Source organism: Armigeres subalbatus, chromosome 2 (assembly GCF_024139115.2).
Source record: "Armigeres subalbatus isolate Guangzhou_Male chromosome 2, GZ_Asu_2, whole genome shotgun sequence".
NCBI classification, from domain to species: domain Eukaryota; kingdom Metazoa; phylum Arthropoda; class Insecta; order Diptera; family Culicidae; genus Armigeres; species Armigeres subalbatus.
In genome coordinates, this window is record NC_085140.1 from 63,824,258 (window position 1) to 63,842,711 (window position 18,454).

General features: G+C 42.7%; 1 protein-coding gene across 8 annotated transcripts in view; it reads right to left on the reverse strand.

Moving 5' to 3' along the window:
• Positions 1-18,454, reverse strand: part of LOC134208759 (muscle M-line assembly protein unc-89) — a 292,998-nt gene that overhangs the window by 129,574 nt on the left and 144,970 nt on the right. For 7 of the 8 annotated variants that reach the window (XM_062684664.1, XM_062684665.1, XM_062684663.1 and 4 more), the window contains exons 7-9: positions 17,953-18,144; positions 16,757-17,891; positions 1,185-1,345 (exon numbers count right to left, since the gene is read on the reverse strand). In XM_062684664.1, coding sequence (XP_062540648.1) covers positions 1,185-1,345; positions 16,757-17,891; positions 17,953-18,144 — 1,488 coding nt within the window. The remainder of the gene's footprint in view (positions 1-1,184; positions 1,346-16,756; positions 17,892-17,952; positions 18,145-18,454) is intronic. The other variant, XM_062684661.1, reaches the window with a different exon arrangement.

Consider the following 18,454-nt stretch of genomic DNA (forward strand, 5'->3'; position numbering starts at 1 on the left):
AGGGGGCTTATCGTTGAGAGACGCTTCCTCCGATTTTCCTCGCTTGGCTACTCAGAAACAAAGCGTGTGTCAGGCGAAACTTGGTTGCATCTGAGAGCTTCTGGTGCACATGTATTTAAATTGCTGCATCAGCACTAGAATGGTGCTCAGCGGATAGATTTCAACTCATAACACACATTACTCGTGAGTACCAATATCGACTCTTCCATACTACACAATAATCACATTGAAAATTCACAAAACTTTTGCCAAAAAAATGACAGCGCTGCGCAAAAAATGATCCACCCGATGCCGCTGACTACTACGATCTTTTTTTCTTGTTGAGTTCAGGAAGGACGTGGAGCAGAAAGTGATGTGATTTTGGGACCGAATTTAAAACGAATTCAAGTGCGTATCTGAAATATTCGACAATCATTGTGGATCTGATGAATTATATTCTATAATTTCATCCTCTTTTTCTTTTTGAGTATCTGAGAAATAGAACGCTGTTTTGCATGCAGATCAATTCATTAATCATGGGATGTCTTAACATTATCTTCATTCGATAATTCTGATTGGATCATATCATAAATAGCATGATCTTTTAGACGACGCAGTAATTTCCCTTTTCTTTCACTTATTCTGGGCACTTCAGGTATGTTTGTTTACACTTAGCAAAAAAATCATCTCAAACGCAGTAGTTTACGCAGTTAAGTGAATACCCCTATTGAATTGTTGGATCTTCAAAGACATCATGTGACATTATTACACTGCTACAGAGACATTCTAGATTTCCTGCAATCACCAAAAAGCATCAAACTACATCTGGCAACACTTACAGTCCACCTCACCATTTTCCATTTCCCACCCCATTCACGAGAAGTGAAAATCCCATTCCCATCCCGACAGGAAAGATCTTAATTGAGTGTTTTACAGCCACTTGCCCAAGATTGAACCACTCGACAATCAATTAAGAATGTACCTCAAAGGGACAGCCAAATCGAGTACCCACTTCATAAATGCATGCATGACTTCTGACTTTGCTACGGTAGCTGGTGGGCGACTCGACAATTCTATCCGGTCCAAGATTTGTATGCTGCTAACCTCCCACTTTATCGCCGGTATGTAGTGGATGTGTTCGGGCAGGAGGCGAACGATCTTTGATGGAGATTGAATTTGCGTAACATCAACGAAACGACACTCACCTTCACTTCCCGGTTGGAGAAATGCATTCCATCGTGGGTCCACATGACCGCGGGCGGCGGGGTGCCGGCGACTTCGGCTTCCAGTTTGATTTTTTGCCCGACCCGTGCCATCACGTTTGAAGGGGGTACCGGGAAGCTGGGATACTCGGTTGGTACCAGAGCTGTTTACGGGCGGTGCAGGGAAGAGGAACAGAGAAGGTTCTCATTAGTGAGTGATCGAATTGCAAATGGGGCTTGCAGCACCCGTGGGTCTCGGCTTGGTGGACATCGAATGTGAGTTGTGTGAGTCATCTGGTGTTTGGACAGGTGTTTGAAGCGTGTATGCAGGCTAGCACGTGTGAGCAGCTGATTGGAAGTTCCGAGGAAGGTGTTATTTGTTATTGTTTTCGGGTTTTCTTTGGATAAATTAAAAATGCTGCGTTTTTTTATTGTACCGCCATGCGCGGGAGTGAGTGTCTGGTTTTTCGTACCAGGATTAGCAGCAGTGGCGCAGTGCACAATGTGAGTGTTGTAAGAAAATCTGGGTACAATTTGAAATCTTTTTTTTTTATTAATAAGAACATAGTATTTGAAATTATTATTTACGACAAATATTCAAATTTGTTTGTATTTTTTATAACGAATGATATTTTTAAAGCGATTCAGAAAGATCGCTCAGGGTTTTTGTGCTAATCGAAAACTGCTTTCTTGTCTAACAGTTGCAGTTTTTATTGTTTCCAAAAATGTTCTAAAATTTCAAAGCTGAAATTTAATTTTACGATTCATAATAAAACTCTAGTCACTTAACCAATAGTTACCGAAAATTCGCAAAAAGTAGAGTTTGATTTTTGGAGTAACGAAGTAAGTCTGTATGTCGCAAGATGGGTTTCGGAGCTAAATAATGAAAACCTGGCAATTTCTCTCAGGGAAGAAAGTAGCCAGAGATACTTTTGAACGTTGTCCCTGTTACCAAAAACACTGATCATTCCGTTTGTATCAATTCAAAGTTTAGGCCCAGATTTCTATCTCATTTTCTAGTAAAATGCCTAATGTAATGAGTTAAGGACAAGCCTCTCGGAATCCGAAACTAAATGCACTCGCATTTTCAAAGGCGTTCCATTCAAAAATAAATAAATAATAATGCGTGGCTTCCATTTCGAATGGTGTGCCCTTGAAAACGCGAGTGCATTTAATTTTGGATTCCGGGAGGGGTTGTTCTTAACCCAAAACATTTCCGCTGTTAGCAGACTACAGTGGCGTAGCCAGAAAATTGGTCTAGGGGGGGAGGGGTTTTCTGAACATTTTTTTATCGAAAAATAAAAATTCTTCTAAAAATTTTGATTCTGTGAGGGGGGGGGGGGTTAAGTCCAAAAACACCCCGTGGCTACGCCACTGAGCAGACAGATATATTGTATGAATGCGAATTTGATTTTTGTACAAGCAAACAAACGATGTTCCACTAACTTTTTAGCCGATATTTTTATATTTTGAGCCTTCAAGATTAAATTTTCCTCGGTGTGCGTCAATTTTCCGAATGCTGAGCTGTGACGACGAGGACGTCAACGACAGCGAAGTCAGCAATCTGTGCGGTGGAAATTTTTATACATTTTCGAAATAGCACCGTGCGTTGCGTTGTCGTTGCTGGTGTTAGTTTTTGAATGTTTTATGGACGTTTGTGCGCCTTTCAACGACGGTGGACTGTCGTGAACGGTGTGTGAGAGTCGGACAAAAAATAAACCCCTGGGAATGGACGTATCAAACCCGCGGGAAAATCTGTGAGTTCCCCAGAAATTTTAACGTCGGTGGCGGCAGAAATTCGATCTTTTTCGTTCGCCCGAGATCTCACCCGCATGTCATAACTTATGCGCGTGGTCTCGTAAACAGATTTCATTTTCGTCAAACGAAATACTATTCTTTGCCAGCTACGAGCTACGTTGCGACAAGTGATGGGGATTTTCACCGTCACTCTCTTGTGAAAGTCGAATTTAATTGCCTCTCGTCGGGTGGTAGCAAATAGGGAGTTGGTACCGTTCTGGCGGTATCGATAATGAGCCGCTGAAAGTTTTGTACAATGTTTCCTCGTGGATAATGTCACACGCTGGTACCAGAAGCTACTCTGGTGCCGGGGGCCTAATCGAGCTAATCGGGATAATTAGTGAGGCGTACTTGCACGGAAATTATCTTCGCTCGCGAAGGATTTTTAGGCAAAGGTTCATTTGAAGATAAATTAATTTTTGGTTTAGAATGATAAATGATAGCACACATAGAAATATCTAAATAACACTCGTGGTATAAGATTTTTATTTGACTAAAATAAAGTTATTTTTAACCATTGTGTTATCAAATTTAATTTCAAAATATCGAATTCGTCTAGTCATTATACATTTCCTTGTTGATAGGAGAAAGACTTGTTGGTTGAGAATTCATTTGATTTTATCAGTGAAACGAGATTATTCAAGCAAAAAAATAACTACCTGCATATTTTATTGAGTACACCCTGTTCTTTTTTTACACGGGTGGGTTTTAGTTGATTACGACCTTTAGCGTTGATGAAACTATGAGTTAACCCCATGAAAAAATTCACAAAAAATCAAAGAAAATTCAGGTGGTATTTAGAAAGCTGTGAAAAATCAGGTTACCCGGGAAATTAAAGAATACCAATCGTGTAAAAAAAATATTGGGTGTATGATGAAGAGCGAAATTTGCATGGTAAAAGGTGGGTTATGCGTACCATACATACTTCGCACAGTGAAGGAATAAAATAGACCCCTTATCCTATTAACCAGCATCTTGATACCCAGTGGAGTCAGCCGGGGTACCACCAACCTTAGGGAAGATCGGGCAACCATTCACGGTGGAAACTATGATCGTATGCTGACATGGAAGGAAGAGTTTGCTCCTCTTTGGAGGTGCAAAGTTGATCGAGCGTCTGTTATCCATGTTAGGAGTGGCACACAATAGCGTCTGTTCATCATGCTAGAGGCGGCTGATCATCGTCCGAGTGCCAGCGAGGGACTGTATGTAAAGTTGTGCACAGTATGCTGCATCATGTCAGCATTGAGGAAGTAGCCGCTTCAACGCAATGTAGGTGACGCAATTCTGGTAAGGTAGCTTACCAAGGTTTCTACAGTAACCGAGCAAAAGTAGAGCAAACAGATGGCTTTATCGGCAACAGACCCAGCAACGAAAAAAGGACAACGATAAGAAAGTTGGATTAGGAAACGTGAGAACTTTGAATGAACCCGCAAATATTGGGCACTTGGCTCGTGAACTGCAAAAAATCGGCGTGAGCGAGGCAGCAATCCAGGAAATACGGTGGCCTAATACTGGAGAACGTGAATTCCGAGCAGTGTTTCATCGCAAACACTTCATTCAAGTACGACAGCGGTTCTCAACCTGGGGTACATGTACCCCTGGGGGTACCTTCGCTGGCCTTAGGGGGTACCTAGGACAAAAATGCGTAATGGCGGACGTATAACAATTCCAATCAAAACTCATTGAAAAAGTTTGGATAATTGTGTATTTATTATTTCAATTTTTTTATTGTACATAACATGCAATGCGATCAAATAATCCCAATTGAATCCTGCCTTCCACAACCAATGTATGAAGGGCTGCGGAACAAAAGATCAAACGAACAAAACGTTGAAAGTACAGATTTAAAAAATCTTTATTGCAATCTAGGATCTAAAGGCTCGGAATCTTTCGATTGAGGGACATGAAGTTTTTTTTATCACTAAAGCTAGGTTGCTTCGTTGCAAGAGGATTAGAACCATCCTTCTACGCTTCTCGGAAGCCTTCTTCCAAGCAGCTCGAAGGCCTCCTTTCAAGAGGCTAGGGAGCCTCTTTTCAAGAAGCTTGGTAGCTTCCTTTCAAGAGGCTTGGTAGCCTCCATTCAAGTGGCTCGGAAGCCTCCTTTCAAGAGGCTCAAAGCCTATTTCCAAGAGGCTAGGAAGGCTCCTTTCAAGAGGCTCGGAAGCCTCCTTTCAAGAGGCTCAAAAGTCCCTTTCAAGAGGCTCAAAAGCCTCTTTTCAAGAAGCTCAAAAGCCTCCTTCCAAGATGCTCGGAAGCCTCCTTTCCAGTGGTTAGGTTGCCTCCTTTCAAGAGGCTCGTAAGCCTCCTTTAAGAGGCCTCGGGAGCCTTCTTTCAAAAGGCTAGGGACCCTGTTTTCAAGAAGCTCAAAAGCCTTCTTTTCTAGAGGCTCAAAAGCCTTTTTTTTCTAGAGGCTCAAAAGCCTCCTTTCAAGAGGCTCAGAAGCCTCCTTCCAAGAAGCTCGGAAGCCATTTTTTCAAGAGGCTCGGAAGCCTGCTTTCAAGAAGCTAAAAAGCCTTTTTTCTAGGGGCTCAAAAGCCTTCTTTTCTAGAGGTTCGGAAGCCTCCTTTCAAGTGGTTAGGTTGACTCTTTTCAAGAGGCTCCGACGCCTCCTTTCTAGAAATCGGAATTCTTCTTTCAAGAGGCTCAGAAGCGTCCTTTCAGGATGCAAAGGAAGCCTCATTTTAAGTGGCTCGAAAACCGCCTTCAAGAGGCTCAAAAGCCTAATTCAAAGAAATTCTAGGAGCTTCTCTTCAAAGGATTGGAAGCCTACTATCAAAAGGGGGTACCTCAATTAATGCAAAAGTTCAAAGGGGTACCTCTCAAGAAAAAGGTTGAGAACCGCTGAAGTACGACATCTACTTTCGCAGATGAAGCGAGTTATGCGGTGTAAGCCGATAAGCGACAGCATTTGGGTGTTGAGAATTAAGGGCAAAATCTTCAACTAAAGCCTGATCCGCATCTATGCCCCAACGAACGATAAGGCTGATGACGTGATGAATGCGTTCTATGAGAGCCTAGATAGACCATGTGATAATCGACGGGTTTAGATGCAAGGTCCATCAGAGGCCCGAACATTGCATTGGCTTGGGTACCTTGGTAGTTGCAAACATTTGGGCGTGACTACCAAGCGTGACTAGGAAGCCTACTATCAAAAGGGGGTACCTCAATTAATGCAAAAGTTCAAAGGGGTACCTCTCAAGAAAAAGGTTGAGAACCGCTGAAGTACGACATCTACTTTCGCAGATGAAGCGAGTTATGCAGTGTAAGCCGATAAGCGACAACATTTGGGTGTTGAGAATTAAGGGCAAAATCTTCAACTTAAGCCTCAACGAACGATAAGCCTGATGATGTGATGAATGCGTTCTATGAGAGCCTAGATAGACCATGTGATAATCGATGGGTTTAGATGCAAGGTCCATTAGAGGCCCGAACATTGGATCGGCTTGGGTACCTTGTAGTTGCAAAAATTTGGGCGTGACTACCAAGCGTCACAAATTCTTGAAATAACAGAACGATGCGTTTCGATACCCAACGTTTGGCAGTTGAAGGGGCTGCTGAACATTACCACCAGAAGCTGGACAAGCGGATAGGAAATGCCTTCGGATCTAGCGAAGTCAACAGATTGTGGTAGAGTGGTAGAGTGGTAGACACTGTACAGCGACGCCAACGAAATGATTGGTTTGATCAGGAGTGCCAGCGAGTGACGGACGAGAAAAATGCTGCTAAGAGTAGGATGGTAGTGGCTCGCACCAGTTGTAATAGAGAACGGTACAGTATATCAAGGGCAGAAGGGAAACGAATCCACTGCAGAAATAAAAGGCAGCACGAAGAAAGTGTGATAGCTGAAGCATAGGAGAACATGGATAGAAACGATATGCGGAGGTACGACTGCGCCAGAATGTTTAATTACCGAGAGGGGAGAAAATGCTGAAAGACAACCGCGTGGATGGAGCACTTCGAAGATCCGTTGATCGGTGAAAACGAAGGTGTGTTAAGGAATAGGATGGACATATAATAAAAAGCACTCTGTTACAGATTACAGAGGGATCACTCTTTAGAAAGCGGCGTACGGAATTCTGTCGCGTATTCTGTTTAACAGACTGAGACCGTTTGAGGATGCCTTTGCTGGTGGATACGAGGCAGGTTTTCGTGAGATCCGATCAACGGCTATGGATGATCCTTGGTAAATTCCGAGAGCGTATCTTGCAGATTCACCAAGAAATGAGTTGTGGTGAATAACGTCTGAACATGGTTTTCCAGCGAAACTGATTAGGCCGATACGTATAACGCTTGGTGGACCTTCCTCAGCCGTGCGGTAAGATGCGCGGCTACCAAGCAAGACCATGCTGAAGGTGGGTAAACCATTTCGTTTCCCGGTTCTGTCGAGAAAATTTTCGGATTGGAAATTTTATCGTTTTCCCTAGACATAATGAGGGTGTCGACTCAAACTTGAGAATAAAATTCCCTGACTTTCCAGACCATTTCTCGAAAAATTCCAGATATGAAGAATGTGTTTTTTCAATTCCTAAAAGCATATGAAAACCTCTGCATGTTTGAATCCTGTCCATAAAAGTTCCTGAGTTATCACTCACATTATCAAAGATGTGTAGAATTTCGTAGGTAATTCTGGTCGTTTACAAAGAATCAAATAAATGCGCAGAACTCCTAAGGTTTTCATTTTCACATCTTTCCAAAATTTGCTCCAATTAATGTTATAAACTTTCTGGTGCCTTCATCCACCATTGGGAGTTTTCACGGACTCTCTGGAGTCGCAATAGACCTCCAAGACGACTTTTGAACTCTTTCAAAACAATAGTGGGAGCTTCAAAAAATCCTTGTAATTCCGTTAAAAAAAATCTTATGGGTTAGGTTATCCATAAATCCATGCAGCACTTACAGCATGAAAACATTCTAACCATGCAATACTTTAAATATTTTGGTCTGAATACACTCAGGTTGGTAAATATTTGCCGATTGTGGCCACATCATTCTCTCTACATGACTAATAATGTAACCACCTAAGACGTGAGGATCGACCAATGACTTCATCAAATGGAAGTTCCCGAAATCTTTTCAAAACATTACCTCCAGAATCTTGTTTGGAGATGATGTCGATGCTGTGGAGTGTTGTCAAAGGTCCACAAAGATAGTATTCGGCGTTTTCTTTCAACAAGCCTTTAAATATCTAGTTGTTGGTTGTAGGTTGAGCATTTCAGCCATTTGATTCACTTTATGGAACGTACACACGGTCAAGCAGTTTAACTAACATTAACTCCACCTCTCGTTTATTCAAACATCCATCCAGTTTTACCAACAGCGACACGAACAATCAATTTATTCGACCAACAATATCACACACGAACGACCGAGGCACCAACTCGAGCACCAACCATCAAAAAATATATGGGGGTTTGTGCAACTTCACTACAAATGCTCATACATGTTCGGCGAACCTTGACTCCACCCCCGACAACTCAAACCAAAATCAAACCGTTTTAATTTTTTCCAACCGAGCCGCCAACTGTCAAATGGTTGTTCGAACAACTTCACACACGTTCAAACAAAGCAGCAACGCAGCAACCGAAGCGTTTTCGTTGGGGCGGAGTCAATGTTCGTCGAACTGCTTGACTGGTGTGTACGTTGCATTAGACTGATTAGGCTTCGGTCCGATTCGGGAATTAAATCAAATTAAACTTAAAAGTGACAGTTTGGAAATAATGAAATCCCCCGGTCATAAGAATGGCTGGTACTACCTAGCAAGACCAACAAAACATCTATCAAAAATGATTCAATATCTGTCAAAAGTAATCATGGGATACATAGAATGGGCCCGGGGTAGACTTCTAGGCATAGTCTGCCAACGGTCACACAAAAAAGCTTTATAACTTTAGACTGTAACTGCCTTGGAGTATTGTTTGTTTATCGGCTATGCAGTCTGATGACCAGCTAAAACGCTATATTAATTCTGATTCGAAGTTTCGGTACATTTATTGATCCTATTTCAATGAATTAAAATGGTCCAGCATTTTAATGTCATAGGGTAACGGTACCAATAGTGGAGGTATTAGTAGATCCACAAAAGAAAATATTTTTTAAAAATTGATAATTATGGGAAATTTACAGCTTTAATATCTAAGTCAATAGATAAACTAATAAATTTGCTAACAAAAATGAGATAGATGTCATTTAACATCAACAATTACCAAATATTGCTTGCATCACTATGGGTACACTGTTCCTTTAGTGGCGGTAAAAATTAATTTTGGTTCCCATAGTGGTGCTATCCATTGGTTTCTTATGAGACTCGCCACTATTGGTACAGTTGCACCACTATACTGCCGCTAACCGCAAGTCGAGCACATCTGTATATGGGCCTCCATATACAGATGTGCTCGACTTGCGGTTAGCGGCAGTATAGGTGCAAGGGAGTCAATTTTGTTAAGGAAAATCATTGTTTTCAATAGGTTTTCAAGCGAAATGTTGCGATAAGTTGCATTTATCAGGATATTTAAAGCACGACGCATCAACTGAAACCATCATAAAATGTATAAATATGATAAATCTCATTAAAACCCCACTACCTCCACTATTGGTGCTACCTCCACTAAGGGTACGGTTACCCTAAGTGACTTTAGTTTAGCATATTGCTCGAATTAAAAAAATCACTATGAATTTCCATATTGTTTTTTGTGGTTTTTTTCCTGACATCTATCAAAATTCCCTGACTTTCCCTGACATTCTAGGTCCAAGTTGAAATTCCCTGACTTTTCCTGACTTTCCTAATTTTTCCAGATAGTCGACACCCTGTATATACGGATGCAAAAATGGTAAATTGGCTTTGAAACCTCGCAGTTAATAACTGTGGAAGTACTTAAAGAACACTAAGCTGCGAGGCGGCAATGTCCCAGTGGGGGATGTAATGCCAATAAGAAGAAGAAGAAGTGTAACGCTTGATGGCTCACAATCGAGTATTCGTATTACGAAGTGTCAACCTCGTTTGTGACCCTAGATTGGTGATGCACTTCTCTATCATCACACGGCATATGCTCCTGGGGTTTGCAGTCGACATCGACTTCATTGGAATCGTTCGCAAAGTAGTATTGGAGGGTTTTGTCCCCCTGAAAAGGCAGACGTATACGGTAGGCTTAACCATTAACTTTACCAACGTAAAATATATGATTACGGGTAGAGATAGGGGTGTTGGTGCTGATTTAGTGCTTGGGGTTGGGGTTTGAAGTTGTTGAAGAAATTGTTTGCCTTGAAACACTTGTTACATGTAAACATGACGTTTTCCGAGAAGTGAAACGGCGTATTACTGCTACGAATAGGGCATTCTCCGGACTACGTAAGTTAACCAGCTTGGGTTCCGCAACATGAAGACGGAAACGAAGTATGCTCTATATAAACCTAGACGCGTACCCCAAAACGCCACCGTATGGGCTGCGGATCTGGCGACTGGCGATGAGGGGGGGCTGGGAATCGAACTCATGACCATCCGCTTGTAAGGCGAACGTGTAGCCAACTACGCTACGGAACCCCCTTGCATGTTTTCTGTATGATTGTCTTCTTCTTATTTTTATTTGGATTCGTCTATTTAAAAGATTTTTCGAAGATTTTCTATCGGTCTCGAAAAGCTCCTTCTAATCATTTATTAATCAATACTATAGGCTATTACTAATTTAAAAATAAATCTGTGCTAGCACGGAGTCGAATAACCCAGCACGGGCCAGTTCTGTTGTTAATGAGATTTTGGCAATACGGATGCAACCTTTCCAGAACGGAGAACTTGTTAGGGAATGCATATCGGATGTTGGCTATATCGTGTGGTCTAAAGAAAAAGCCTTCTTCAGAAGAATTAAATTCTCGTAAAGCACGGTGAAGAGTTAACGTTCTCACAGAAGATTTGAATATTACGTTACGTTATAACTGCTCACAATCGATGAAAATACTTAATGTAAAAAACAAGATGCGTGTAACTGTCTTCATAAGGGGGGCATATATGATCATCTGTAGACCGGTATATATATGGGCTGCGAAATGGTGAGTTGACATCTGGGTAGGAGCGACCTACACAGCTCTGGTCCTCACAAGTTCCAATCTCACTTTTCCACGGGTCTTCCGATGACAATCGACCGCCAGCTAAGGGTTTTGTACTTAGCTGGTAGTGCAGTCTGGGCACTGTTGTCCTTCTGACATCAGCTAGAGTGAGTGGGTGCGACCAAAGGGACCCCCGTCCCTAACCCCTAATCCCAAGGCGTTAAGCGACCCATGCCGAGGGGACGCATAACCAGGGGGGTGAAATAATGAGCTAGGCCTCTAACGGAGCTTGTGGGGTACCTGGGCACCTCCACAGTAATTGTCCCTTACCGCGTCATGCTGGGCTCTGGCGTGGTGGACTTCTTTTCCCGAGCAACTCGTGGGACCAAAAAGGGAAAACCAAGTCAATTCTTCAATTAGTGGTAGAAGTGTAGGCGACAACCCCTTCGCAAGAGGTGGGTTGTTCAGGTCTCCGCCTAGGAGGCCAGAGGCAATAGTCGACAGCTCAGTGCGCAGCGCCAGCGTGGGTCACTTAACCTTCATCTCGGCTAAAAAAACGCCGGTAGAGGTTATTGACGGTCCATGGCTTGTGGAGGCGATGAACCGCAAAAGCGATGGGCTTTCGGTCTTCGAGGTGGCGACGGAACAGCATCGACTTTGCGTCATCGAAGCATAATATCAATGAAGACCTCAAGAGCAGCTTGCTGAAACTTCGAAAGTCGTTGTTGGATGCCAAGCTGGAGAGGGCGGTCGGGACGGCCAAGTCTAAACCCGTGAAATCCGTGGAGTCGAGGTCTACCCAGACTGAGGCCCAAGGATTCGCGGACTCGGGCAAGGTCGAATCGACCGAGGGCGTGCCAGCGAAGACGGTGGTGCCAAAGTCTACCCAGACTGAGGTTCAAGTATTCGCGGGCACGTCGGTGGTGACTGCTCCAACGGAGCAGACACAAAAACGAGGGAGACAGCTCCCTGGGGGCCGCACCAAAATGCGGAGGGTCACTACCCCGAACAAGGGTAGTGGGGCTGGGAAGCTGAACCCCGGCCAGGTACCTCCAAAACCAGGGGAGGAAGGACCTGGAAAGGTCCGTCCACCCAGGAAAGACGGTGGTAAGGGGTTACGGCAGGCTGAGAGCTCTCAGCCGCACCAGACCAGGGAAATAGAGGGGGATGACGCCTCCTGGACCCTGGTCAAGAACAAGAGGAAACCGAAGACGTCAAGGGCCGAAAAGAAGGCCCAGGTGAATGAGGGTAGCAAGAAGTCTAGGGTAGGCGCCAATCGCTCCAGGGGCGATGCCCTAGTCATCACGGCGGACGAGGCTAAGTACTCGGACGTCTTGAAGGCGATGAGGAGTGACGTCAAGCTCGGTGAACTCGGCGCCGACGTACGTCGAATAAGACGTACCCGGATGGGCGAGATGATCCTCGAGCTGAAGCGGGGCGTCTCGCAAAAGGGCGCCGCCTACAAGAAGTTGGCGGAGGAAGTCCTAGGCGAGACGGTCAAGGTGAGGACACTCACGACGGAGGTGAATCTAAGACCTGGACGAGATCACCGAAGTCGAAGAGCTCGTCACGGCACTGCGGCGACAGTGTGAAGTGGAGACGCCCACCGCAGCCGTTCGGCTACGGAAAGGTCTGGCAGAGACGCTGGTAGCATCCCAAGCAGCACGCGCAACATCTTTCAAATAGGTGTTTGTTCCTAATAAATTGCATTGAAGACACTGGTAATACATCAAGTCACATTAAAGCCACTTCCCTGTTTCAGAAAATCACAATGTTTCATTTCCGTTTAAGTGGCATTGCAATATTCTACCCATCTGACTTCTTGGGTGGTTTAAAATTCGATGTGTTTCATATCAGAAACAAAACAGATAAGTTGCAGAATCAATAACACTTCGGTTTATTGCTGTTACGACAATGTTTCCGATATGTTGCAAAACACTTTCAGCTCAGCTGAGCAGTATTTTATTTTTGAAAATCCCCTGCATGTTCCGCATAAGGTACATTGAAGTTACAAATGACTTTGTTGTTTATGTAGTGCACTTGTAGCAGAATTTCCAAATAGAATTGTTGGTGTGATGGATATAGTAGAAGGTTGCAAATCTCAAGGTCCATGGTTCGATTCCTGGTTGGTTTTTGTGTTTTTATTTTCATTGTAGCCGCAAGATGTTGCAAATAGGCTCCACCTCTTGCGCTTTTTGTGTCACAAAGGAGTTCCAAATACGACACGTTGTACATAACTCAGACCTTTAGTAAGTCACACCACAGTTGTTGTTACTCACTGAGAAACAAGTGGTGTTGCTTGGGATTGGTTCGGCTATCTGCAGCGGACGCCTCCAAGGTAGTCAAGTTAGGGAGCGTCAAGGTGGGATGGTCGGTATGCCCTGTGGGCATATACGAGCAACCCGAAGTTTGCTGCAAGTGCCTGGAACCGCGTCTACTGCCACCGAATAGCGAATAGCGTCTACTGCCACCCCTATATCAGGTTCCAAGGGCCTTCCAGGAAGAACCGGTTTTGGCACCATTTGGAACCCTGCATATTTGGGTGTCAAAATTCTTGTTTTCCCAAGGCAATGAATATATGATCTTTATTAAAGATACATTTTGAGGATTGTAAGACTCTCTTCCCAATTTGTAACAGGTTCCGGGTGTTCTGCGAAAGTGACATTTGTTCAGGGTGTATGGCCAATCCCGTACCATTTTCACGAAAATGGCTTTATCTCTGCGTATACCTAACGGATTTTCGAGCTACAGCCAGAATTGGTCAGAATATTAGTTCTAGTTTCTGGGGAGAGCATAAAACACAATGGCAGTAAACGTCACATAAAATGACAAGCAGAAGAAAAAATGCATTTTCAACATACCCTCAGATAGTACACTAGAAGAGTTTCCGCGTTCGATGGCCCCGGTTTCATCAAAATCGGATTATTCTACGCAAAATTATGCTGATTTGAAGTTCGAGAAAATTTTGCCTATCTCAATCTTTTTGTCCTGTCTTTTGTCTTTTTGTCTTTGGCATCTATATAGGGGGAATGACGGCTTTGGCAGGTTTTGTTCTATTATTAGCAGGGGTTTTTTATGACTGACTATCCTCAAATTTTGCCTAAACATTCTTTGCATATCAAAGAATATTGTGGCCAAATTTCATAAAATTTGGTCGACACAAACCTCCCTGACAATAATAGAACAAAACCTGACAAAGCCGTCTTTCCCCCTATATCAATATATATAAATTTGCTAATTTTTGAGAACACAGTTCTTCAACACCGTTTAAGGATGTGAATAATGTACTTGAAATTTTCCAAATGGAGATAAGAAAGACACATCTCTTGATATTTTCTCTCTTCAGAAGTACATAGGCTAGATGTACCAGTTGTGGCTATAGCACCAGTTGTCGCACTAGTGCTTTATATGCCAAATGGCCAATCAAATCACCACAAACCAAGTTCATATCGATAAAGCATATTCATATGATACGATAACACCTTTGACTTCCTCCAAAACAAGCAAAGCATAATTGTAAAAATTGATTTTGCTTAATTTTTGACGTCCTTTGCACCAGTTGTCGCACTAGTGGTCCCTATTTGGCCAGTCCCATAAGAAAACAATGGGATTTGCCAAATAAGGAACCAAAATTAAGAATAGTGCCACAACTGGTACATGCGTTCCTATTATGGATTAATCAATTTTGAAGATTATAACAAATTTTATTTTCACAGATGTTCTAAGGAGCAGCAAGAAAAACCTTTCGCTTGATATATAAAGTCGACCCACATGCCTTTTACTTATTTTTTAAAAAAATAGTTGCTCTTATGTTTGGCGACAATTGGTACACCCATCCTATCTGTATGAAGAACTCTTATCAAGAATGAAAGCAATAAAAAGTAATTGTTAATCTTCATTATCTGCTTGTAAAATTTGATCGCTGATTGTGAAATCAAAATGCGTCGAGTATTGGAAGGAAGCCAACAATTCCATGTCCTGTTACGTAAAAAGAAAATAAGCACGCAAAAAAAATTGTTCAACGCAATAATATCGTGTTAAGTTTTTCTTTTAAAAAATTTAGCCGTTCTGCAAAATTTAGCCGTTCTGCAAAATTTAGCCGTTCTGGGTATTTTTAAAATGTATAAAAAATATGTACCGAATATTTCCTGGCCTGCCAGCAAATGGTCATTCTGAAAATTGGCCCGTGGCTTGAAAAGGTTGGACAGGCCTGATTAAAAACATATTTTATGAGCGCGCAATACGGGTTGCCTAAGCTCCGGGCGTTAGTGCACTCAATATCCGTTCAAACCACCATTTCAAGAGGACAAGAAAGGGGTGGCGAAAACTAGATCACGGAGGTGGCGAAAATTGAAAATGTGTGGCGAAAACTGAATCAGAATACTTGCCAATTAAACGGGGTGTTTATATAAATTAGCAATAATTTATCGTCATTATTTAACCAGATTTGCTAGGTAAAAACCAGTTTTACATAATAATCCCGACACCTCCACAAAAATTAGATTTTTTTTTTGCATTCTGTGACAATTTGAGAGATAAACATACATTTAGGTTGGCGAAATATAGTGCTTCTACCCTACAAAGTTGTCAGCGAAATACAGATCAAGGCAAACTGGCATTCGGTGGCGAGGAAATTGACTTTGGAAGCTGTGTAAAACTTGATAGAAGGAATAAATATAAGAGTCCGGCAATTTGTGTTTGCTAATAAGGAAGCTTTAGTGATTTTCTCTTTATTTTTCATGAGTTCAACTTAAAAGTGAAGCATGCTTATTTTTTTTTAAATAAGAAGTATTACCGACTCACAAATATTTTAGTTTAAACAATTTTGGATCGTTATACCCTCAAGTAGCTTTGGATTCGTTCACATTGAATGAGTATATCAACGGATTCGTTTTGCTAAGATGCGTGTTCATTACTAAAAAATCACATAAATGCGAAACAAAATAAATGGCTTTCCATTCCTCACTTCTCGGTAAGATGTCGATAGTCATGAGATGAAGAATCATAACAATAACCCTTCTTCTTCTCCTTCTTCTTGTTTTTTAATGGCTCTACATTCCACCTGGAACTTGGCCTGCTTTTCAACTTATTGTTCTATTAGCATTTCCTCAGTTATTCACTGAAAGCTTTGCCCAGGGTTCAGTTATTCACCCAGCACTATGCCCAGGGTATCGTGAATGTTTCCCATCCGAAAACATTCTTGACCAGACCGAGAATCGAACTCGCTATCTCCGGATTGACAATCCTACACTTTTGCTTGAAAGACTAACTGGATACCCTCAACAGTAACCCTATATAAACAAAAAACATACCTCTTAAAGATGTCCTGACCATTACTTCGCCTGTTAAACTGTCACGGAAGCAAGGTTTGCCAATTTGTGGCTCTACTTTGTGATGACTACAACACACCAAGCACTTCACCAAGTTCATAGATTAACTCGAACGATCAATCAACAGCTGATGCTATTCAGAAACTGAAGAGTTGAAATTTCCTTGAATCGAGTCAATTGAAACGCATTCACGCAAAAGTGTATGCGTGACATTGCGCTCAAAGAAGTCCCATGATTTGGCAATTTACCCAATTCGACAGTCCTACGTCATTGCCGTTCATAGCATAATTGTCGTTGTAGTTTTAAAGCAACACCAATGCTAGTACTTCTGGTAGGAAACAAATCAATCGTGCTACATCAAACAAAACTCTGTTTTCAAATTTGCGTGTAAGTGCGAATAGGTGTACGTACGCTCGACCGTCAAATTGGCCGTGGTTTCATCGGAGCCGCACTCGTTGCTTGCCCGGCACCCATAGCAAGCTTGATCTTCGAGAAATACCTGCTCGAAGCTGAGTGACGACTCGCCGGTGCTCGGGTCGTACGAGATCCGATAGTCGATCGAACCGTCAATGCAAGTGTCATTTTTGAACCAGTGTACTTCCGCGGGCTGGGGATTACCTGAGACGGTGCAGCGATACTGGAACGGTTGTCCCTCGATGGCAGTGCCATTTTCCAGTTTTTGCGAGAAAACCGGGGGCACCCCTTGCGGTTTTGGTGGTTGCGGCAGTTCGGTGACGGTCAGACGAGCCGGTGAGTCCGCAATTCCGGCATCGTTGATCGCTCGGCAGAGATACTCGGCTGTGTCGGCGGTAACGGTCTCGTCGATCGTAAGACAGCACAGGCCATTGTCGAAGGTGGTTTTGTAGTCCGGGTTGTTCTGAATGCTGATGCCGTCTTTAAACCACTCGATCGTAGGCGTTGGGTGACCGAAAATAACGCACTGCAGTTGTGCGCGTTGACCTTCTTGCACGAAGACGTCTGTGAGAGGCTGGGGAACGGAGAGGGATGGAGGTGGTTCGGTGGCGGTGACGATTTCATGAACCTGTTCATGGTGCGACTCTTCGACGGTTTGTATGACAAGGGGTGCTTGCGGTTCTTGGAGGTATTGGGCTTCATCGACGGTTTGGACCTCGAAGGATTGCTGCTGAGGAAGTCCATTGTGAGTGGTAGAGGTGGTTGTTGTGGTAATCGTGTGGTAGCCGTTTTGGCGAGATTCTTCAAGTTGTTGTTGAAGCTGCTGCTGTTCGAGCAGTTGTTTTTCTATGAGTTCTTTGGCGCGATCGCTGAGATCATTTTTGATTTTGTAGAAAGATTGGAACAACTTGAGATTATCGTTGTACAGCGACACGGTGCTATCATGACCGAATAACTGAGAGGAAAGCGTAGAAATTTGTTTTAGTGTGTCCAGTTGCTGAGTTTCGTAAACTTTTAAAATGGTATCGATTTGCTGGACCAAGTCATTAGCTATATCGGGGTTGTTCAGAATGGACAACTTGTTGTTTGCATTAATGAGATCGGCGTTCAAGTTGCGATAGTTGTTTTCCACCTAAAATAATTAAAATGAGTTAGTATTATGAATCGATTTTGTAATAAGATTATTTTCTTACCATCGAGATCAATTCGTAGTACTGGATCGCAATGGTTGTCAGCTTCTTGTACTCTTGAATTGTGTTGAACAAATCCGCCCACTCATTACGTATTTTGGTCGCTTCCGTATGAACGTACTGGGCCGTTTCCGGGTATTGGGAGCTTAAGCTCTGGGATGAAGAGACAAACGTTTCGATTTTCATCTCTAGATCCTGCAATTCGTCACATAATAACCATACATAATTAAAACAAATTTGATCGATAAAAGACAAGTGGGAAATCAACTCTTCAACGAATGCCAACAACCACTTTGCATTAATTTAAAAATAGATCAACCAATGTTGAAACGGCGACTAACCAAGAACCAAGAATGATTATAATTTTAATTGCCCATGACGGGTACACAGAGACACGACAAACTTTACGAGTGCATCCTTTCGATGTCGAGTAAGTATGGCAAAAACATGTTACAGAATACGGGATAAAACACGATGATTGAGTGTAGCGAATTAGATGCGTTCT